The sequence below is a fragment of the Ylistrum balloti genome, unplaced genomic scaffold, assembly GCF_031769215.1.
Source record: "Ylistrum balloti isolate Yb309-2 unplaced genomic scaffold, AGI_CSIRO_Ybal_v1 Utg371242, whole genome shotgun sequence".
Lineage (NCBI taxonomy): Eukaryota > Metazoa > Mollusca > Bivalvia > Pectinida > Pectinidae > Ylistrum > Ylistrum balloti.
This window is the reverse complement of record NW_026782672.1, coordinates 72,485-96,965: the sequence shown is the minus strand read 5'-3', so window position 1 is coordinate 96,965 and position 24,481 is coordinate 72,485. Positions and strand designations below refer to the sequence as shown.

Sequence of the window (24,481 nt, the reverse complement as noted above, 5' to 3'; positions counted from 1 at the left end):
ACTTCTCTTTAGCTCGATCGGTTGAGCATCAGACCAGATAACCAGAGGTCCCTAGTTCGAACCCTAGCAGAGGCATTGAAATAAATAATGACCAGTGTTACATTAGGGCCCACGTATTCGGGATGATACTTAGCCATGCCCAATAAGTATAGCCGTAACACCTGGAAACTCTAGGATGAATTATTTCTCGGAGAAGGAGTGCTTAAGTCAGGTAAAACACAGAAGAGAACTTCGGATTCGAATCATAGCGAAGGCATTGAAATAAATAACGTCTTCTGTTACACATAGAGAACAATGAAGTAGTTATGACAGTAAGGACAAGTGAATTATCAAAGTTTCGAGGCACTCGGTAATTTTATTCTATTATCATTATAAAATACCAACAGACAAGTCCAGTATTTGTGATAAGATAATCCAGGGGTGCTTTCCTTTTTAAAATAATGGCTGTTTGCTGATCTCATTTTACTCTCTGACGAGCAGTGACGAAACCTTTCGAGGCCTGTATCAATGCTTGAGGATCAGTCCCGGATTTTGTCGGAATGAAACCCCGACGAACAGGTTTGGCCTCATAAACAACCATTTTCTTTTAAAACAGCATGACCTTTGCTGTCAGGTTGTTAGGAGGACTCAACATACCGGCAACACAATTTACCAAAAGATGAAGAAGAAAGGAAGGAAGAAGAAAAAAACAAAAGACACCCAAAAAGTTCTAAAAGTCTTGATAGGTCCTCTGATACCGACAAAACATTTTAAATTTTGGTCAAAATAAATGACATTCGCTTCAAGAAAACAAAAGTTTTGTCCACTAGAAAAAAAAATAATTCAGGAACAAGCAATTTTGTTATGCTTCTGGCACAGACATTTGCTGTCCACAGACAAAACGAAGCTGTTGCAAAAATAAAACTCAGAACGAACCACAACACCAAGAAGCCGACATACTCCGTTATCTCTTTAGATGCTGCATTTGGAAATGGACGTGTGCGATTTTATTTTGCCTTATATATTTATTTGTGTCCAATTTTTCCGGTGGACTACAGTCTCTTTGTAAATAAAACCCATATGTTTATTGACACTTCTTTCTAAAGATCAAGATATCATTTATTTCTCTTATCCTTTTGTACATTACACTATAGGGCAAGTTGTATTGTACATCACAATACTGTGTGTGTCTGTCATCCTTTAAATTCACTGGTGTGACTTATTTGGTATTATTTATGACAAGTGTATTTTATCCTCGGACATTTTCATTGGATGTGCCATTCGGAAAACGGTTATGATGTTATAGTATGGTTAAGGACGGTATGTAATGGCGAAAACAAATATCAGTGTCTGAAACCATTAAGAATGTATTTTTTTTGTAAAGATTATCGAAATTATACAATTACAATAATGCAAAACTGATTGTGAAGTGTAAATTTTGCCTGCCAAGGCTTGAACGGAGCATACTTATATTAGAAAAAAAATGTACACTGCTTTTTTGTGCAAAGTATCTCCTTAAATAGAATTTGGTCTTGGATTATGAATGAATAAGGATATGCCACAGAATTACAAAATTACAAAACATTAATTTCAGAACATCTATATACAAGTGCCAGTAGGCATTAGATTAGAATAATTAAACGTATTCGCTAGTTTGTGTTCATGTGATCTCTTTCATTTCGTTTGATGTAAAACTATTTGTGGTATTGTAATTGTTGTTAAAGTGTTTATTATTTAGTTTTTTTTCTGTGATATTTTTTTTTCTGTTGCATGATGATGTCGGAATTGGAGTACAGTTATATATTAATCGTAATGATCAGAATAGTAACTGTAATTTATCAGAATAATAAGCAAGTTATAATTAGAATGGATATTATCAGGTAAAAGACTATCAATTATGTATATGTGAATAATAACGAAATCAATTATTCAGGCTTATCACGCGGTCAGGGGAGGTAACGCTTACACTCGTTACTGTTCAGAAGATAAATGATATCCATTTTCGATGTTATATGTGTAAAATGATCGACAATCTCAGCTAATTTAATTACCTTAAGATGTTTATTTCTGATTTTGAAGTCTTCGGGGGTTTCGGGGGTCTTTTGGGGTATTTTTTGGTATTTTGGTGTATTCTGGGGTAAACCGTACCGCCTAGCATACTACTTCCGATATATTCACTTCCGGTTGAGTATATCGAACGCCTATTGCTTCCAGGTGCTTCTACAAGATCTAGTACTGCGCCACTTATCCTGCAGAATGACAGAGGAAACACCGAATCTGAAGGTTTTCAGAGAAGCTGAAGTCAGAGACAACAAGGATAAATCAACGCTTTTAATAATACATGATAGTGTCTATGATGTAACGAAGTTCCTGGAAGAGGTAGGCCGATAGACATGTGGTGGGGTCAAGATATGTTACGTTGACCTTGTAGCGGGTTTGTTACAGACTGTATATATGCCACAGGTGTCACGTATACTAAGAATTATATCATTTGTATCTATTATTCAGATTTGGATAATCTGTTTGTAATTTAGATCAATATATTTTGTAGTTGATTTTCTTTTATTGATGAAACACAATTACATTGGTTATGCTATCAAATTTGTAGAAACTGAAAGTAGCAAGGACGCTTATTCAACTCGAGAACTGTGGTCTACCATTTTGGTGTCTTCTTCGTTTAGGTTTTTATGTTATCTTAGGTAAAAGAAATTTTTCATTTTCTTTCTATAGCTATGTCAGGTACAGGAGCACCAACAATGCTAACATTCATTTAAGTAAAAGCATAATACAGATATTACATTATAAGTACGTATACACGTATTTATCAGGACATCTTTATTATGACAATATGATTAGTAAAAACATCATACATGCAAACAATATCGTTTCAAAGGGATAACTCTTAAAAACCATAAGATGATAAGCTTCTAAAATGGCCCTATGTCTGTGGTCCGTCATCCATCTGTAAACAATTTTGTCATTGCTCTTTCTTGAGAGGTACTGGATGGATCTTTGTCAAATTCCATATGTAGGTTTTAAAAGAAGAGATATGAAATAAGTCATTGTGATATCACATTTAAAGTAGAGTAAAAAAAAAACATCATTTGCATGTCCAGTCAATAGGGTTAGATAAATGAGGTTGATTATAGTTTAAGATATTAAAGATATAACAAATTGTCATGAAATGTTGTCTGTGGACTGATGTTTTTAACAAAGATAAAACTGTATATTTTCTGCAGCACCCTGGCGGTGAGGAGGTCTTGCTGGAACAAGCTGGTATGTATAAGTATTTCAACAGTATTACTCATCAGAGATTAGATATGATGAGATTAGATTATGATATATGATATCTCTAGGCCTCTCTGGGTTTTATTTATAATGATGTTATAACTCTGTTTGGTTTGGGTGGAAGGCTTATTGAACCCACCTAGTGAAAATGATTTCTGCCTTGGACACATCCATTTGCATGTCCCTTTAATTGCTAATTAAAATTTCTAGATCCAATTTATTTGCACAATCAAAACTACCAAAAAGGGAATGTAAAGTGAAATGAGGTACAAAGGATGTGAAAAAGAGCCAAAGTAAATGTGAACTAGAGAGGGATATATTATCAAAAGATCTAATCAGAATAAAGTTATTGTCATATCAAACTGAATAAAGTTATTGTCATATCAAACAGGGAAAGATGCTACAGAAGCTTTTGAAGATGTGGGCCACTCAACTGATGCCAGAGAACTAATGAAAGATTATTTGATTGGGGAACTTCATGAGGTATGTGTAGTGGTAATTCAGTATTATTAGTCACACTGATTATTGATCTGTGTTATGAAGTTTAAATAATTCAGAAGTGATTTATTTGAAGTTGATATTAATGTCCTGTGTGTTGGTTTGCCTTGTTATTTGAACACCTGAGTATATAAATGTCCTGTGTGTTGGTTTGCCCTATTATATGAACACCTGAGTATATAAATGTCATGTGTGTTGGTTTTCCCTAATATATGAACACCTGAGTATATAAATGTCCTGTGTGTTGGTTTGCCCTATTATATGAACACCTGAGTATATAAATGTCCTGTGTGTTGGTTTTCCCTATTATATGAACACCTGAGTATATAAATGTCCTGTGTGTTGGTTTGCTTTGTTACATGAAGACCTGAGTATATAAATGTCCTGTGTGTTGGTTTGCCCTATTATATGAACACCTGAGTATATAAATGTCCTGTGTGTTGGTTTGCCCTATTATATGAACACCTGAGTATATAAATGTCATGTGTGTTGGTTTGCCCTATTATATGAACACCTGAGTATATAAATGTCCTGTGTGTTGGTTTGCCCTATTATATGAACACCTGAGTATATAAATGTCCTGTGTGCTGGCATTCCCTTTTATTTGAACACCTGAGTATAGATATGTCCTGTGTGCTGGTTTGCCCTATTATATGAACACCTGAGTATATTAATGTCCAGTGTGTTGGTTTGCCCTGTTACATGAACATCTGAGTATATAAATGTCCAGTGTTGGCATTCCCTGTTATTTTAACACCGGAGTATATAAATGTCCTGTGTGTTGGTTTGCCCTATTATATGAACACCTGAGTAAAATGATTTTGTTGGATGTGTTTCAGAGTGACAGAAAGGGAACTACAATAAAGGTATGTCATCACTATAGGCAGAACAAATCAGTGATTATTATTTTGAAATGTCTGCATGGATGTTGTGGTCTCAGAAACACTTCACTATCCAGTAAACAAATCAACAATTCTTGATAGAGGTGTACCTCAGAAGACACAAAAGAACTCTAGTTTGCTAAATGGTAACATCTTTTTGATAAAGACTGGAAATTTGACTGGTAAGGTCGAGAGTGCTTGATACCCCTAGTCTAGATCATAGCAAAACGGGAAAAAACAAACCTCTGAAATAGGATTTTAGCTGACGTGGTTTGAAGGACGATGAGCTTATACCATGACACAGCATCTGGCATCCATTAACTTTTAAATTGCTTTAAAGAACTTTAAATAAAATGTCCCTTTATTGTGCACCTGATTTTGAAAGTACATGCAGTGTAACAGGTTATATTTATGAAGTATGAAAAGGGATTGTTGAATCCTAATTTATCAATGATGTTTTGTAAATTATATGAACTGTAATCACTATGAAATTGATTGTTTTCCAGCCCAACACATCGATAAATGCACCGGTTTCAAATTCAGGCGGGTAAGTGTTAGAAATTTGTCTAAATAAGACACTTGCCAGGGAACAAGTTGTGTAGGGTAAGTGTTAGAAATTTGTCTAAATAAGACACTTGCCAGGGAACAAGTTGTGTAGGGTAAGCGTTAGAAATATATCTAAATAAGACACTTGTTAGGGAACAAGTTGTGTAGGGTAAGCGTTAGAAATATATCTAAATAAGACACTTGTTAGGGAACAAGTTGTGTAGGGTAAGTGTTAGAAATATATCTAAATAAGACACTTGTTAGGGAACAAGTTGTGTAGGGTAAGTGTTAGAAATATATCTAAAGAAGACACTTGTCTTTGAACAAAGTGAAGAAGGTAAGTATTGGAAACATATCTAAATGAAGTACTTGCTTTTAGAACTGTAGAGGGTAAGTGTAACAAATGCATCTGAGACATTTGCATTGGAACTGAGAAATTGATGGAATCAGAAGGAATTCTCTAATCGACACAGCAGATTACATGTACATTATTCTGACAAATGGTAGGATTTGTCTTGTTTTCAAAATTTTGTTTTGTTTTAAAATGGTAAAAAATCCACAATTTGACATCCACACTTATTTTTTTTATCAGAGAAATATGGAAAAATAGATCAATTTGAAGAAAACTTACATCATAATTGTAGTCGTGATGTAAGAGGTCCTGTAATATCTCCAGTGATGATATAAGTTTTCCTATGACAATGTATCATTTGTTGTTTAGACCAATCAGAGCAGAGCTTTGTAATCCTTTTAAGGTTTTTTCAGTTTGGACACAATTGAAGTGAATGTTGAATACATTGGTTATACAATGCCTGGGTGCTCAAGACTAAATAGTCTATGGTGTTAACAGGCATCTTTCTTGACAGCACATTGTATTTATTTTTAGTCTGTCTGAATGTTAAGTTGTGGCAAGTTGTTCAAGAATGACTCTTCAACTTGAGTAAAGAATAGTATGGAAATTTATTTGATGATAACATATTGTGATGGCAATTAGTCATACTAAATATTTCCTATCAATCCTTCAGACCTGAAGCCCACTTGTGAATATGAATTTTCTCCCTTGACTTTACATTGTTAAAGATGTGCAGGTTGTTGAATATACATCAAAAGATCTTCTAACATGATACTCTTCTTGTCTCCTGATTTCTCCTTGTTCATCTATCTTAATTCCGCAAATTTTCTCTAGTTCTTATTTCTACTAGTACTAATAGTAGCTTATCTTTCCTAAGTTCTCCCAGTATTTACAGTAACCTACCTCTTCTAATTTCTACTAGTACTAATAATAGTCATGCTTTCCTAACTTCTCGTAGTATTTACAGTAACCTACCTCTTCTAATTTCTACAAGTACTAATAGTAGTCATGATTTCTTAAGTTCTCCTAGTATTTACAGTAACCTACCTCTTCTAATTTCTACTAGTACTAATAGTAGCTTATCTTTCCTAAGTTCTCCCAGTATTTACAGTAACCTACCTCTTCTAATTTCTACTAGTACTAATAATAGTCATGCTTTCTTAACTTCTCCTAGTATATACAGTAACCTACCTCTTCTAATTTCTACTAGTACTAATAGTAGCTTATCTTTCCTAAGTTCTCCCAGTATTTACAGTAACCTACCTCTTCTAATTTCTACTAGTACTAATAGTAGTCATGCTTTCCTAACTTCTCCTAGTATTTACAGTAACCTACCTCTTCTCATTTCTACTAGTACTAATAATAGTCATGCTTTCCTAACTTCTCCTAGTATTTACAGTAACCTACCTCTTCTCATTTCTACTAGTACTAATAATAGTCATGCTTTCCTAACTTCTCCTAGTATTTACAGTAACCTACCTCTTCTAATTTCTACTAGTACTAATAATAGTCATGCTTTCCTAACTTCTCGTAGTATTTACAGTAACCTACCTCTTCTAATTTCTACTAGTACTAATAGTAGTCATGATTTCTTAAGTTCTCGTAGTATTTACAGTAACCTACCTCTTCTAATTTCTACTAGTACTAATAGTCATGATTTCTTAAGTTCTCCTAGTATTTACAGTAACCTACCTCTTCTAATTTCTACTAGTACTAATAGTCATGATTTCTTAAGTTCTCGTAGTATTTACAGTAACCTACCTCCTCTAATTTCTACTAGTACTAATAGTAGTCATGATTTCTTAAGTTCTCGTAGTATTTACAATAACCTACCTCTTCTAATTTCTACTAGTACTAATAGTCATGATTTCTTAAGTTCTCCTAGTATTTACAGTAACCTACCTCTTCTAATTTCTACTAGTACTAATAGTCATGATTTCTTAAGTTCTCGTAGTATTTACAGTAACCTACCTCTTCTAATTTCTACTAGTACTAATAGTAGTCATGATTTCTTAAGTTCTCGTAGTATTTACAGTAACCTACCTCTTCTAATTTCTACAAGTACTAATAGTAGTCATGCTTTCCTAACTTCTCCTAGTATTTACAGTAACCTACCTCTTCTACTTTCTACTAGTACTAATAATAGTCATGATTTCTTAAGTTCTCGTAGTATTTACAGTAACCTACCTCTTCTAATTTCTACTAGTACTAATAGTCATGATTTCTTAAGTTCTCCTAGTATTTACAGTAACCTACCTCTTCTAATTTCTACAAGTACTAATAGTAGTCATGCTTTCTTAAGTTCTCCTAGTATTTACAGTAACCTACCTCTTCTAATTTCTACTAGTACTAATAGTAGCTTATCTTTCCTAAGTTCTCCTAGTATTTACAGTAACCTACCTCTTCTAATTTCTACAAGTACTAATAGTAGTCATGCTTTCTTAAGTTCTCCTAGTATTTACAGTAACCTACCTCTTCTAATTTCTACTAGTACTAATAGTAGCTTATCTTTCCTAAGTTCTCCCAGTATTTACAGTAACCTACCTCTTCTAATTTCTACTAGTACTAATAATAGTCATGCTTTCCTAACTTCTCGTAGTATTTACAATAACCTACCTCTTCTAATTTCTACAACTACTAGTAGTGGCCTAAATACTTGATAAATTCTGGATGGATCTTGATCAAATTTCATATTAAGGTTTGCCCGGGTCCCTAGTTGTGCTGGTTTTGTATTGGAAATTACCAGAATAGCAAAATGGCCCCACAAATAGCTGTCTATCAGAAATAATGCACTGGATGGTTCTCTTTCAAACTTCATATTTAGGTTTCCATTGGTCCCTTGTTATGTCCTTTTGATTTTCGTAGTGTGCAGAAAAATAAAATGGTCGACAGGCAGCCATCAAAGAAAGGTTGCACAAGGATTCCTCTTGGAACTCTTATTTCTACTTTTTTAAGCCAACCATCATCAGATGGTGGGCTATTTAAATCACCCTGTGTCAGCGGTCTGTGGTCCATCTGTCCATAAACAATTTTTGTTATCATTGTTTCTTGAGAAGTTTAGAATGGATCTCTCTCAAATATCATATATAGGTTTCCCCTGATGTCTAGTTGTGCATTTGTTTTTCTGGGACTGATCAGAAAAAGGAAAAGTCTGAAAGGCATCCATCTTCGATTTTGACTTTGAAAGTCTGTTATTGTTATGTCTCGAGAAGAGCCTGTTGTTTTTTTCTTATATTTCCTATGTAGGTTTCCTTTGGTTCCTTGTTGTGCCCATTTGATTTTATATCTGATCAGAAAAATAAAATGGTTGACAGGCAGCCATCTTGTAATTTTGTTTTGAAAGTTTATTATCGCTATTTTTTAATGAATCTTTCTCAAATTTCATATGTAGGTTCCCCTTGGTGTCTTGTTGTGCCTATTTGAGTTCGGGACTGATCAGCAAAACAAAATGGTCAGCAGACAGCCATCTTGGTTTTTTACTTTGAAAGTTTGTTATCACTTTTTCTTATGAATAGGGGGATTGATCTTTGTCAACTTTAATGTTTAGGGTCCTCTAGGTCCCTAGTTGTACCTATTTGAATTTGGGACTGATCAGAAAAACAAAATGGCGGACAGACCGCCATCTTGGATTTTGTTTAGTATAGATTGTTACTACTATTTCTGAAGAAGTGAATGGATGTCTCTAAAATCACATACATATGTTCCCTTTGGTCTCTCCTTGTGCTCGTTTGCTTTTGGGACTCCTCAGAAGAAACAAAATGGCTTTCAGGTGGCCATTTTGGATTTGGCAGTTAAAAGATTATCATTTATTTCTGTAAAGGAATTTTCAAGTGTCTTTTCATTGAGAGCAAAAACACAGAAGAGAAGAGAAAATAACGAAAAAATTCAACTTTCAAAGAGCATATAAAGATCAAACAATGGTGGGCACTAAGACCCCTCTGTGATCACTTGTTTACTCTTAAAATGTATATGATATTTGCAGACTTTTAAATCCTAAGTCAAATATTTTTGACTTCAAAATTAGCTCTGTCTCTGAATGGTGTTTGTACTGTATCTAATCTGTAATCCTTTTCAAGTAAAACTTGTAAAGTAAAACTATATCCTGAATAAGGTAAAGACATCAAGAATAATTATTTTTTTATATATAGAGTCTTGTTGTTTACAGTGGCTGGACTGGCTGGTTACTTCCACTCGGTGTGGCACTGGCTGCTGCCTTCCTGTACCGCTATTTCATGGCACAACAAAACAGCTGAAATCATATATTCCACCCAGACATGTTGGACCAATCATTGTTGTGACTGATCTCGACCATAGTGCTTTTTATGTTGCCTCCAAGCTCTCATAGAAAGTATCCAGAGACCAACTGTTTTATAATCAGAATGCAGTAGCTTATGGCTGTCCACTTTGATCTACTTCATGGATGAATTCATGCTGATCTTGATTTTCTTTGTTAATTATTTATGAACATTAAAGCATTTTTTTTCAGGTCAGAAACCATATTTAAAAATGAGTTTCTGAACATTGTTCATGATTTCAAATGAATGTATGTCACTGACTAGACAATAAATCATTGTATAAAGCAGTGTGAATGTTGTAACTATTTTAAGCCTGTCTATTGGAAGAATATGGAACAGATATGTCCAGATGTCGCATATCCCGGATAATGTTAATCTGCAATTATTCAGATGGTATAAATTATGTAACATATGATTAATACTTCAGTGCTGATGTTCTGGTATAATGACAGTTTTACATACATATATCAGTATTGAAAACGTTTAGTGTATAACTAAATGTGTAAAATATGGTTTCAATATTTAGTATTAAGGTGGTTTTCTGGTTTCCAATATAAGGTAATGAAATAAATTAAGAATCAGATTAAAAGACTTTTACATTTTTATTTAGATTTTTTAAAAAAAATTTTATCTATCCAAAAACATATGAGGAATAAATAGAATCATATATACTATCAGTCTATAACTCCCACCGTCACACACTTACAGAGTATAGTCATGCATCATTTTCACCACTAAACACACAGAATTTTGAGTTGCACACTATATCTTAACTATCATAGACACTATGTAACACAATCACTCTAAACATATATTTATAACTTGCAGCCATACTAGTACTCCAGCATTATTACATATACAAACAACATCAGCATCTGACATCAACATCATCATATACAATCATCATCCTCATCACACATTAGCATCATCACATACCATCAGCATCATAATGGTCACCTATCAACATTAGCATCATCACACTTCAGCAGCGTTACACATCTGCATTATCACATACCAAAATCAGCATCGTCACACCTCAACATCATCATATATACCAACATCAGCAGCATCACACATCCGCATTATCAGCTTCTTCACACACTTTAACCTCCATGCATAAGGATGCTGCAGTAATTTCTCCATAAACTAGTATGGACTCATAACAAGTGAGCAACTGACAGCTGTAACTATATAACTGAAAGATAAATGTTCCTAGATATAATGAAATAGACAAATACAAAACAAAACGTGATGATTTTTTTTATTAGAGAGAAAAGGGGGAATAACAAAGAGGGGGGAAAGAGAGATGGACTGGTTAAGACACACTTTGTATATGAATAGGGTAAAACTTTTTTTTTAACTATACCTGATAAAAATTACAAGTATTTTAATTAAATACTGCCAAGGCCAAGGGGAAGAAAAATGAAAAAGCATGTGTTCACAAAATTATGGGGAAAAATAGATTAATAAAATGATAATAGGTTCAAAGAAGTAATATTTTATTCCATTTTCTCCATCTTCATTGAATTTTTTCTAAAAAGAATCTCCCTTAGCTGTAGCTTCTTAACCTTTTAATGATCCTTAATGGTATTAATCAGTGCATGTATGTCAAGAGAGTTCTTAAAGCATCTTGAATTGTATATGTACTGTTTAATGATAATATTAATTTCATTATCAGTTTTGCTGTACAAATTTTTCAGTGGCCAAAAACCAAAGAAAAAGGACTGCTTGTTGACAGAAAAAGGGATTAGCAGTGCTTCTAAAAGAATTTCAAAACTTAGTAAAAAATTCTGGACTTTTTCACATTCCCACGATATATGTGTTAAAGTTTCAGTCTCAGACAAACAAAAAGTGCAGAGTGGACTATACATTCTTCACCTTATACAGAAATAAGTTTGTAGTCAAAGTGTAATGTAAGACTCTGTACTGAAACCAATGAAGCTTAGAATTATTAGTAATCTTAAAATGTAAAGAAAAGATATTTGCCCAAGTGGATTCCTCAAAGTTAAACTGTTCAGCCCATTTCTTTCTACCTGTAGGGATTTCATTATTTTTTATAAAACATCTATAAATATCATTTGTCCCTTTTGCCCGTAGGAAAAAAGGTTCAATGTTGTAAGGAATAAAAGGCAAAGAAAAATCTGAATCCTCATCCATATGCAGATCAGTATTCTTCTTAATAGAGTTTAAGATTCCTTGAAACCTAAGAAAATTTGTGACAATACCATATTTTTCAGAAAATTCATTAAAAGAGTAGAAAGAGACTGTATTTGAAACCTTTAACATATCATTTACAACTCTAACACCTTTTGAAAACCAGTCTTTGTAGAAAACAGAATGCCCACCTATAGTTAATTTTGGGTTATACCAAAGAGGTACTTTCAGTGGAGAGAGTTGTCTACCTTTAATTTTGAGCTTTATGGTCAGTAACTTTTCCCAAGCTTGGAAAACATCACTCTAAAATTTATTTTTACATTTTTCCTGACACTTTTTTTATATAATCACTTCCACAGTTTATAGCAAGATCAGTATTAATTTGTCTTTTGAATAAAATTGTCCACTTACTTGGAGAAGAACTTAAAAAAAATTTCCTAATCCAACCTAACTTCAATGCATTTATGAAATCTGAGATACTTACCATCTTCAAACCTCCCTCAAAATAGTTTTTAACAATGATATTTCTTTTAAATTTATCAGTTTTCCCATTCCATAAGAAGTTAAAAAGGATAGTATTTAAGTAATTTATATTACTTGGATTTGGAAGGGCAATAAATAAATGATTAAATTGTGAGATTAAAAGTGACTTAATGACATGTATCTTCCCAATTGGAGATATTATTCTTCTAATCCAAGATTTAATAAGAGATTTTAGTTTTATTAATTTTTTGTCAAAATTTAGTTTAGGAATTTCATGGAAGTTTACACTAAAATCAATCCCTAATAATGTAAATTTATCCTTTCCCTACTGTAAGTTATGCTCTGGTAAAAAAGTGTCTGTAGAATATTTCTTACTACCAATCCATATTACCTGTGTTTTTCTAGTATTAATCTTAAGACCTGAAATATTTGCATACAAGTTAAGCTCCGTTACAGATTCACATACAGATTTTTCTGACCCACCAAGTATCAAGGAAGTGTCATCGGCATACTGAGAGAGAGGTATTGGAAAATCACCTACACTTATGCCACTTATATATTTTTGTTTTCCCTTATTCTTATTGCTAGAATATCCATGCATAATATGAAGATATACGGTGAAATTGGGTCGCCTTGCCTGCAGCCACGCTTTACTTCGAAGAAGTTTGATACGTTTCCCCCTTGATTTACTGCTGAACTGGCATTTTTGTGAAGAGTTTTGACCCACTTTCTAATACTCACTCCAAAGCCAAAAAAGTTAAGTGTTTTATCCATAAATTCCCATGAAACAGAATCGAAGGCTTTCTCAAAATCGATCATAAGTAGCATTCCTCGAATATTATTTTCTTCAGTAAAATTCATTATATCATGAATAAGCCTAGTATTTTCACCTATATAGCGTCCCGATAAGAATCCAGTTTGATCATGGTTAATAATTTTGTCTAAAACTGACTTCACCCTATTCCCTATTTTTTATTTAAATTTGCCAATTTCTAGTAATATACGTAAATCCATCAAAACGCAAGTAAATATTGACGTGAAAATGTTTAGTTGTGACCTTTTGTGTACTACTGTTGATATCAATAATATAAAGTTGTGTGTGACCTTTTGTGTACTACTGTTGATATCAATAATATAAAGTGACCTTTTGTGTACTACTGTTGCTATCAATCATATAAAGTTGTGACCTTTTGTGTACTACTGTTGGTATCAATAATATAAAGTTGTGACCTTTTGTGTACTACTGTTGGTATCAATAATATAAAGTTGTGACCTTTTGTGTACTACTGTTAATATCAATAATATGAAGTTGTTTGTGACCTTTTGTATACTTCTTTTGTGTACTACTGTTGGTATCAATAATATAAAGTTGTGTGTGACCTTTTGTGTACTACTGTTGGTATCAATAATATAAAGTTGTGTGTGACCTTTTGTGTACTACTGTTGGTATCAATAATATAAAGTTGTGACCTTTTGTGTACTACTGTTGGTATCAATAATATGAAGTTGTTTGTGACCTTTTGTATACTACTGTTGATATCAATGCTATAAAGTTGTGACCTTTTGTGTACTACTGTTGGTATCAATGCTATAAAGTTGTGACCTTTTGTGTACTACTGTTAATATCAATAATATGAAGTTGTTTGTGACCTTTTGTGTACTACTGTTGGTATCAATAATATAAAGTTGTGTGTGACCTTTTGTGTACTACTGTTGATATCAATAATATAAAGTTGTGACCTTTTGTGTACTACTGTTGATATCAATAATATAAAGTTGTGTGTGACCTTTTGTGTACTACTGTTGTGTGTGACCTTTTGTATCAATAATATAAAGTTGTGTGTGACCTTTTGTGTACTACTGTTAATATCAATAATATAAAGTTGTGACCTTTTGTGTACTACTGTTAATATCAATAATATAAAGTTGTGACCTTTTGTGTACTACTGTTGGTATCTTTTGTGTACTACTGTTGGTATCAATAATATAAAGTTGTGACCTTTTGTGTACTGCTGTTGGTATCAATAATATAAAGTTTTGTGTGACCTTTTGTGTACTACTGTTGGTATCAATAATATAAAGTTGTGACTTTTTGTGTACTACTGTTGGTATCAATAATATAAAGTTGTGTGTGACCTTTTGTATACAGCTTTTGTGTACTACTGTTGGTATCAATAATATAAAGTTGTGTGTGACCTTTTGTGTACTACTGTTGATATCAATAATATAAAGTGACCTTTTGTGTACTACTGTTGGTATCAATCATAAAGTTGTGACCTTTTGTGTATGTATCAATAATATAAAGTTGTGTGTGACCTTTTGTGTACTACGTTGGTATCAATAATATAAAGTTGTGTGTGACCTTTTGTGTACTACTGTTAATATCTATAATATAAAGTTGTGACCTTTTGTGTACTACTGTTGGTATCAATAATATAAAGTTGTGTGTGACCTTTTGTGTACTACTGTTGGTATCAATAATATAAAGTTGTGTGTGACCTTTTGTGTACTACTGTTGGTATCAATAATATAAAGTTGTGTGTGACCTTTTGTATAATGCTTTTGTGTACTACTGTTGGTATATCAATAATATAAAGTTGTGTGTACCTTTTGTGTACTACTTTTATCAATAATATAAAGTTGTGTGTGACCTTTTGTGTACTACTGTTGGTATCAATAATATAAAGTTGTGTGTGACCTTTTGTATACTGCTTTTGTGTACTACTGTTGGTATCAATAATATAAAGTTGTGACCTTTTGTGTACTACTGTTGGTATCAATAATATAAAGTTGTGTGTGACCTTTTGTATACTGCTTTTGTGTACTACTGTTGGTATCAATAATATGAAGTTGTTTGTGACCTTTTGTATACTTCTTTTGTGTACTACTGTTGGTATCAATAATATAAAGTTGTGTGTGACCTTTTGTGTACTACGTTGGTATCAATAATATAAAGTTGTGTGTGACCTTTTGTGTACTACTGTTGATATCAATAATATCAAGTTGTGTGTGACCTTTTGTGTACTACTGTTGATATCAATAATATAAAGTTGTGACCTTTTGTGTACTACTGTTGGTATCAATAATATAAAGTTGTGTGTGACCTTTTGTGTACTACTGTTGGTATCAATAATATAAAGTTGTGTGTGACCTTTTGTGTACTACTGTTGATATCAATAATATAAAGTTGTGTTTTGTGTACTACTGTTGGTATCAATAATATAAAGTTGTGTGTGACCTTTTGTGTACTACTGTTGGTATCAATAATATAAAGTTGTGTGTGACCTTTTGTGTACTACTGTTGGTATCAATAATATAAAGTTGTGTGTGACCTTTTGTGTACTACTGTTGGTATCAATAATATAAAGTTTTGTGTGACCTTTTGTATACTGCTTTTGTGTACTACTGTTGGTATCAATAATATAAAGTTGTGACCTTTTGTGTACTACTGTTAATATCAATGCTATAAAGTTGTGACCTTTTGTGTACTACTGTTGGTATCAATAATATAAAGTTGTGACCTTTTGTGTACTACTGTTGGTATCAATAATATAAAGTTGTGACCTTTTGTGTACTACTGTTGGTATCAATAATATAAAGTTGTGTGTGACCTTTTGTGTGTGACTGTGTACTATCAATAATATAAAGTCACCTTTTGTGTACTAATCATAATATAAAGTTGTGTGACCTTTTGTATACTGTTTTGTGTACCTTTTGTGTACTACTGTTGGTATCAATAATATAAAGTTGTGTGTGACCTTTTGTGTACTACTGTTGGTATCAATAATATAAAGTTGTGTGACCTTTTGTGTACTACTGTTGGTATCAATAATATAAAGTTGTGTGTGACCTTTTGTGTACTACGTTGGTATCAATAATATAAAGTTGTGTGTATATCAATAATATAAAGTTGTGTGTGACCTTACTGTTGATTGTATACAGCTTGTGTACTGACTGTTGATATCAATAATATAAAGTTGTGACCTTTTGTGTACTACTGTTGGTATCAATAATATAAAGTTGTGTGTGACCTTTTGTGTACTACTGTTGGTATCAATAATATAAAGTTGTGTGTGACCTTTTGTGTACTACTGTTAATATCAATGCTATAAAGTTGTGACCTTTTGTGTACTACTGTTGGTATCAATAATATAAAGTTGTGTGCTGTTGGTATCAATAATATAAAGTTTTGTGTGACCTTTTGTATACTGCTAATGTGTACTACTGTTGGTATCAATAATATAAAGTTGTGACCTTTTGTGTACTACTGTTGGTATCAATAATATAAAGTTGTTTGTGACCTTTTGTGTACTACTGTTGGTATCAATAATATAAAGTTTTGACCTTTTGTGTACTACTGTTGGTATCAATAATATCAAGTTGTGTGTGACCTTTTGTGTACTACTGTTGATATCAATAATATAAAGTTTTGTGTGACCTTTTGTGTACTACTGTTGGTATCAATAATATAAAGTTGTGACCTTTTGTGTACTACTGTTGGTATCAATAATATAAAGTTGTTTGTGACCTTTTGTGTACTACTGTTGATATCAATAATATAAAGTGACCTTTTGTGTACTACTGTTGATATCAATAATATAAAGTTTTGTGTGACCTTTTGTGTACTACTGTTGATATCAATAATATAAAGTTGTGACCTTTTGTGTACTACTGTTGGTATCAATAATATAAAGTTGTGACCTTTTGTGTACTACTGTTAATATCAATAATATAAAGTTGTGACCTTTTGTGTACTACTGTTGATATCAATAATATAAAGTTGTGTGTGACCTTTTGTGTACTACTGTTGATATCAATAATATAAAGTTGTGTGTGACCTTTTGTGTACTACTGTTGATATCAATAATATAAAGTTGTGACCTTTTGTGTACTACTGTTGATATCAATAATATAAAGTTGTGTGTGACCTTTTGTATAGTACTTTTGTGTACTACTGTTGATATCAATAATATAAAGTTGTGACCTTTTGTGTACTACTGTTGATATCAATAATATAAAGTTGTGACCTTTTGTGTACTACTGTTGATATGAATAATATAAAGTTGTTTGTGACCTTTTGTGTACTACTGTTGGTATCAATAATATAAAGTTGTGACATTTTGTGTACTAATGTTAGTATCAATAATATAAAGTTGTGACCTTTTGTATACTACTGTTGATATCAATAATATAAAGTTGTGACCTTTTGTGTACTACTGTTGGTATCAATAATATAAAGCTGTGAGAGTAAATGACAGCTTGATGTTCACTCCGGACACTATTCACACCGAAACATGGGCAATGCGTAAAATCGTGAATTCTGCACATGCAATCACGGGTATTGCCAATACAGGCGAGTTTTCATGGAGACGTGACCTATATAAAATGGTCCGTCCCCAAATCATTCAGTCATTGAAAGTAGCGCGAATAATGCTCATATAACACGATGCCACGATTAATTGCAGAGAGGAATGGCACTTGGAAGTTTGCAGGCGGGTACCTTGTAACTATTGTAGTCATGGCAGCACTATCACCAGGCTTGCTGGACGCTTCCAACATACAGGTTTTGTTTCTGATCGTCCCCAGACGGCGAGATTTACGGTGGCAACTCGGGCCCAAGATCGCTACATCCGGGTAACTCACCTTCGTAACCGGATCCAATTTACAACCAGAACAGCAGATGCCATCAGAGTTAGAAGACGCCCAGTGTCCACCGAGACCGTCCGGCGTCGCCTACGTGAACATTGCATTAACTGCCGACGTCCTTACGTAGGGCCTATTTTCACTCAGTGCTATCGACAGCAACGTCTTCAATGGGCAAATCACCATCAACGATGGCGTCTTGCTGACTGGTGACGAATTCTCTTAGACGAGTCTCGATTCCATCTTGCCCATGCTGATGTCCGACTGCGTGTGGGGCGTCAACGTAACGAACGTTACGCCGATTATTGTGTCCAACAGGCTAACAGATGGATGGCAGCAGTATGATGGTATGGGGATTCTTCAGTTGCCACCATCGGACAGGACTGGTGTACAGGGATGACGTTCTCCGGCCTTAAGTCGTTCCCTTGTTTGTTGCACAGTCGCAACTACGGTTTTGCGAGCAGGACAACGACCGTTCCCACACTGCTCCAGTACCTATGGGTTTGCTAGCACAGAATAATGTGACTGTCTTCCCTTGGCCGTCTCTTTCACTGGACTGTAGGAGTGGATTCAATACAGTAATATTTTTCCGTAGTCAAACATTCTCAGTCCCTGATCAATAAAACGGATCATTCCCACACAGCAAAATCCTATCATTAACTGAAAATTCCAAACAATTCTCGGACGCAACGTACGTTTGTGTAAGTACATTCCACACCTGTGACCGTGTAGTCAATAAAAAGGTCACACTCTAATCTTCTACTGGTTGTGTTATAAGATGAAGGTGACCGTGTAGTCATCAGAACGTCACACTCTAATCTTCTCTTGGTTGTGTTATAAGATGAAGGTGACCGTGTAGTCATCAAAACGTCACACTCTTATCTTATACCGGTAGTGTTATAAGATGAAGGTGACCGTGTAGTCATCAGAACGTCACACTCTAATCTACTGGTTGTGTTATAAGATGAAGGTGACCGTGTAGTCATCAAAACGTCACATTCTAATCTTCTACTGGTTGTGTTATAAGATGAAGGTGACCGTGTAGTCATCAAAACGTCACACTCTAATCTTCTACTTGTTGTGTTATATGATGGAAGTGACCGTGTAGTCATAAAAAAGTCACACTCTAATTTTCTACTGGTTGTGTTATAAAATGAAGGTGACCGTGTAGTCATTAGAACGTCACACTCTAATCTTCTACTGGTTGTTTTATAAGATGAAGGTGACCGTATAGTCATCAAAACGTCACACTCTAATCTTATACTGGTTGTGTTATGAGCACTTCTTTTCTCTTGATATTACCAAGCCGAATAAAATACTTTAAACAGAAAACTGTTCCGTGGAAAGTCCTTCATCTACTCTCATTATCTTTGTTTGCATCCCTTGTCAAAAGTCAATTTTCTGCCTTTCATCAGTTCAGCATCAACTTTGTTCCATTTTAGAATGGTTTGTGATAGCTAAGAGACCATGAGCCAAGGAACCGTCTTTGGATAAAGTTTGAAATGAGTGCATTAGACCGATACTTAGAATTCAAGGCCCGACAAAGCTTAGGAATAGACCTGATAGCTATATGAATTATTTGTAAGTTCTTTACCAGATGTTTTGACTTCGTTAAATGACGGTATTTGGTTGTATTGATCTCTTTTACGCCTAACAGCTGCATACGTGTTCAGATCTTCGAAATGAGGTACTGGTTTATTAAATGTTTAAAAAAAAAAAAATTAAACGTTGCTGCCTTCACCACCGTTTCAACTTAGTATACGAGTGAGTAACTCAAATACTACTTGAATGATATTGTAATTTAAACTGTATATTAAGATATAAAGTTATCACTTATCTATGTATGCCTGGTATAACGTGTATTGTAAGCTGGAGGAACAAGACGATATAGTTTATCAACATTTATATATAAATGAATGGCATTCGGTATATGATTTAACATTCATAAATACCAGTAGTATTAAATATTAATTGAAATAGATGAATGAATGGCTTATTTGACCCATGACCTTTGGTGACCTGTATATTCTGTGGGAACGTCATACATCCGTAGTGCTATAAACTAACACGCTCACTTCAGGCGTATTTTCGTAAATTATTTTACCAATATTTTGAGACTTTCCTTGCAACTGTTATCATCACACATAACTAATGATATACATTGTTTCTCAAAATAAGAATCACAACCGCCTTAACCGCTTAATATGATCGGATGGCGCAGCACTAACGCACTCGTCTTTCACGTAGCCGTCCGGGGTTCGATTCCTGGATCGGACGTGAAAATGTTTTGGGTCACCTGCCCGACCACATGGGTGTTCCCTGGGTATTTTTCTGTTTCCACCATAATAAGACCTCCCGCAAACTTCATCCGGGGAAACAAGAACGATTTATATCAGCTGATAGCTTGTTTCGCAATTGTTGTTAAACATATAAAGTTTATATTTAATGTAATATTTTCGAATGCTGATCGATGTCACATGACGACGGTGCCCTCAATCATTACATGAAGATGTCACGTGATAGTCTAAGCGACAAACAATGGACACAAGATATCATTGACGTATTCCGTGATTTTGGGACAGAACCTATAGCCTCCATTACTTAGACAGATGCCCATCTCTACAAGTAAAAAAATCTGATGTTACCACAAGATACAAACTCGGTGGACATAAATCTGATCTATAAACGTCGATTCACTTCGATTTTTTTCCCATTTTTTTAACATTGAAGTCAGTAGATCACGGAATAGGAAATGTATCTGCCAGGATCTTTAATTGTGGAAAAGAACAAGTTTGTGTCGTTTCTTCCATTAAAAAATCCTCTTTATATCATGAATATGTTAATGTTAGCATGGCCTTAAATCGTTGCGGTGACAAACGAGAACATTATCCTAGTGTACTTAGACAGAAGGTGAAATCAATGTGAATGTTAATTTCATCTAGGTTCCTATCATCCAGAATACTAAATACTTGTTATTAAAGCCTAACAAATTCTATTTTAGCGCATTCGAATAGTTTATACCTGTCAAATTGATAGTGTGATATATTCCAAAGTTTTTAATATAAATCATATGTTAGTGGTTAATTTAAACACATATATCCACATGTATCGAAAACAATTGAATTGATTCTGACGAGATATCAATCTATATTTAAAGCTGACAAGAATATTGGCAAGCAAAGTTTACATCGGTAACTAATATCAGAACCACATGTGTTTACGCTGTACGCTTCTTGTCTCCCTGTATTGATAGCGACTGAATTGTTAGGTTAGGCTGTGTCTGAACCCGTTCAAACACGATCGCTGCAGTAATCTAAATATAGATATGACCACCACAGAAAGATATAAAAGCCTCGCAATCGCCTGCTTTACTCCAGTTCGCCGTTGAGACGATACCCGAACACGGCAAGAGTTAAGGAGACGAAAAACTTGTTAACAAACCAACTGCTTTACTCACACAATATACCTAAAAGGTGCGAGGAAACCAGCAACACAAACATGAAAATAACTGTAATACATCCTGATTCAAAACAAAGACGAATTCGCTTTAGTGAGGTAAATATGTTTATGTAAATTTTATTGATAATGCCAACAGTTCATTCATTGATTTTGATATAAAAAGAACATTAATTTCTTTATGACCACTGTCAAATAACAGTGTACAGGTATTAATCGAAACAAAAACAAATATTTTTATGTTAAACAAGATGACAGATCACATCCAATATTTAACGCTGGTTACCAATGTATTTAGTAATCTTTTTTTATTCTTATTTATTAATCAATTCGTTCATTCTATTTAAGAAAAAAATATTTTATGTCTCTTTAGATGTCAATTTCCAACCATAATTCTTGAAAGTTTTCGAATTAGCAATTTATTAAACTAGATGTCTGTACTGAGATTAGATTGATCCTTTCAAAATACACATTATACTTTTATACTTAAAATAATACTTTTACATTTGGATGTTTGTATCGATTTTTTTTTAAAAAGATATCAAAAGTAAACGAAGACAAATAACCAAGATTTATGAATGTTCTGTTCTTTAAGCGAGGTGTAGGCTACACCATTAGAAGTAAGATATTAAGCCGATGTCTATTTTTCACAAATGCCCATTACCTAAGATGTTCATTTGTGTGGTTAATCCCTGGTGGTAGACACTTCTAGCGGACTAGTCCAAAGAATTGTCGTAACCTGTATAGTTAATATAGATGGCTCGATTCAAGATATGCCTATGTATTTGACATTTTTAAAAACTATTCAGTACGGAAATTCATGGTATTGTCATACATTTGAGGCAAGTGCACCTTCCTATCCAGTCATTACTGACGAGACCTAATTGAATTGTAAAAGTACACGAGCTCACTTATCAATGAACAAATATCTTCGATTTTTTTGGGTCGTATGTTTTGCTGATACTGATAACAAATAATGATTTCAATCGTTTCATTTTTACCATTACAGAGACATACAACAAAGGTGTCGACACTGTTTAAAAGACTACCACGAGATGTGGTTATAAAACGGCAAGGGCAGACAATTAACATCAGCAAGGAGTGCTTGATCAGAGAGGCTTTTATTGATGGTGACATAATAGAAGCCGTGTACACACCCGTGCCGGAGACTAGACGACTATGGAAATGTATCAAAAGGTCAAATGACCAATGTATGATCACACTGGACAAAGATGAGCAAAGGGCCGAAATGCCATGCGGACATGCAATCAGTAAGTGCTAACAATTCTTCAGAATGTATAGATCAATACAGGAATGTAGATTTCCGATATAAATCAGATCTTGCCAGTAACAAAGTTTAGATGTCTAGATAAGTTGTATTAGTCAGTCTGATGACAAATTACATTTAACCTCTTCTTAATACAAGGAAACGTGTCACACAAATAATTAACACTACGGTAAGGAAACCTGAAAAACAAATTATTTACATTACGACAAGGAAACCTGAAAAACAAATTATTTACATTACGACAAGGAAACATATCACACAAAGTATTTACATTACAGCAATAACTTAGAAAATTAAATTTTCGTTCTATTGATACCATGTCTTTGTTCTTGTTTATATTACATCCACGTTTTGTTATCAATTAGCAGTTTTGAGATTCGATAACGAAATTTACACTTTACATCGATAGCGCAGAAGAATCATTTTTATCCACGATATATTAAGTAATCATTTATTTGTAGAATACGATATCCGGTTTTGTAGTGACAATTTGTGTTTTGTTCCAGCACCCCAGGCGCTGTTCGATTACTGCTGGCACAAACTGGACCAAGGATGTTCTACAATCACGTGCCCCTACATTGCAGATATCAAGGGAAATGTGTGTGGATTCAAGTGGAGTTCTCGTGATGTCAAACTTTCCGCTGCGATGTCTAGAAGAGAAAAGATTTTGTTTCAAACTAGACTCGACAAAAACAGAATCAAACAGCAGGAACTAGAATCAACAAATGAATATCCAGATGCCGTCATGATATCTCTCCTCCATAACTCACCAAAACTGCAGCGTCACGGTGACGCTTTAATGCGCCGGGCCTGTCCTAAGTGCTGGAGTATTATTGAACATGTGTCCGGGTGTCTCTGTATGACTTGTCAGTACCCATCTTGTAACTTCCGGTTTTGTTTTAGATGTCTAGATGAATATGTCCTTGGAATAGATCACAGTAAATGCCACCGAGCACCTTTACAATTCTCATGCGATAAGTAGATATAAAGCTTATATTTTCAGATGAAATATTCTCATCTTGACCAACGTATCATTTCTGTACTAATGTTTCGCCATTTTACAAGTCAAGGCAGTATAACCTCCATCAACAAGTATACTGACCATCGTATTTTATTGCGATGTCGATGCACTGATTTCCTTACGTTAATTAAATAAATTTTGTAGATGCATTGATTTTATTTATCATATAGTGTTATACAAGTACCCAATCTGTATCCGGTTATACATGTCTCCGCTAGGGTTTATACACCCGTAACGTTTAGATGAACAGTTACTGTGATGGAATCAACTTTATTTGTTTTTGGCATTGTAAATGATCACAGACCTCATGAGAGGGTGAAAAACTGCAAAATACAGAATAATACAATGTGTCAAAAATTTAGGAGTAAATCTAAAATGTGCAGCTTGCAATTTAACATTTTATACTAATCACACTAATCACATCTATTAACTTTGAGTGGTTTCATATACATGCATATAAATATACTATGTAACCCCGTTACCGTAATCGGGGGAAAATAAATTTAGCATCTATGTCAACCTAATCTAAATTGTTAAACTAAATCCACTATTTTGAATTACACTTTGTTGAAAGAAACGAAATTATGATTAAATTTT

General features: G+C 33.8%; 2 protein-coding genes across 2 annotated transcripts; both read left to right on the top strand.

The window, feature by feature from the left end:
• Positions 1-2,193: 2,193 nt before the first annotated feature.
• On the top strand, positions 2,194-10,127 carry LOC132561618 (cytochrome b5-like). The gene is made up of 6 exons (XM_060226318.1): positions 2,194-2,358; positions 3,219-3,255; positions 3,659-3,750; positions 4,605-4,631; positions 5,153-5,193; positions 9,710-10,127. Exons 1-6 carry the CDS (start codon positions 2,236-2,238, stop codon positions 9,795-9,797), a joined length of 408 nt encoding a protein of 135 aa, XP_060082301.1. The 5' UTR covers positions 2,194-2,235; the 3' UTR covers positions 9,798-10,127.
• An 11,490-nt stretch (positions 10,128-21,617) lies between these two features.
• LOC132561607 (uncharacterized) lies at positions 21,618-23,845 on the top strand. The gene is made up of 3 exons (XM_060226307.1): positions 21,618-21,674; positions 22,585-22,846; positions 23,370-23,845. Exons 1-3 carry the CDS (start codon positions 21,618-21,620, stop codon positions 23,843-23,845), a joined length of 795 nt encoding a protein of 264 aa, XP_060082290.1.
• The last annotated feature ends 636 nt before the right edge of the window (positions 23,846-24,481 follow it).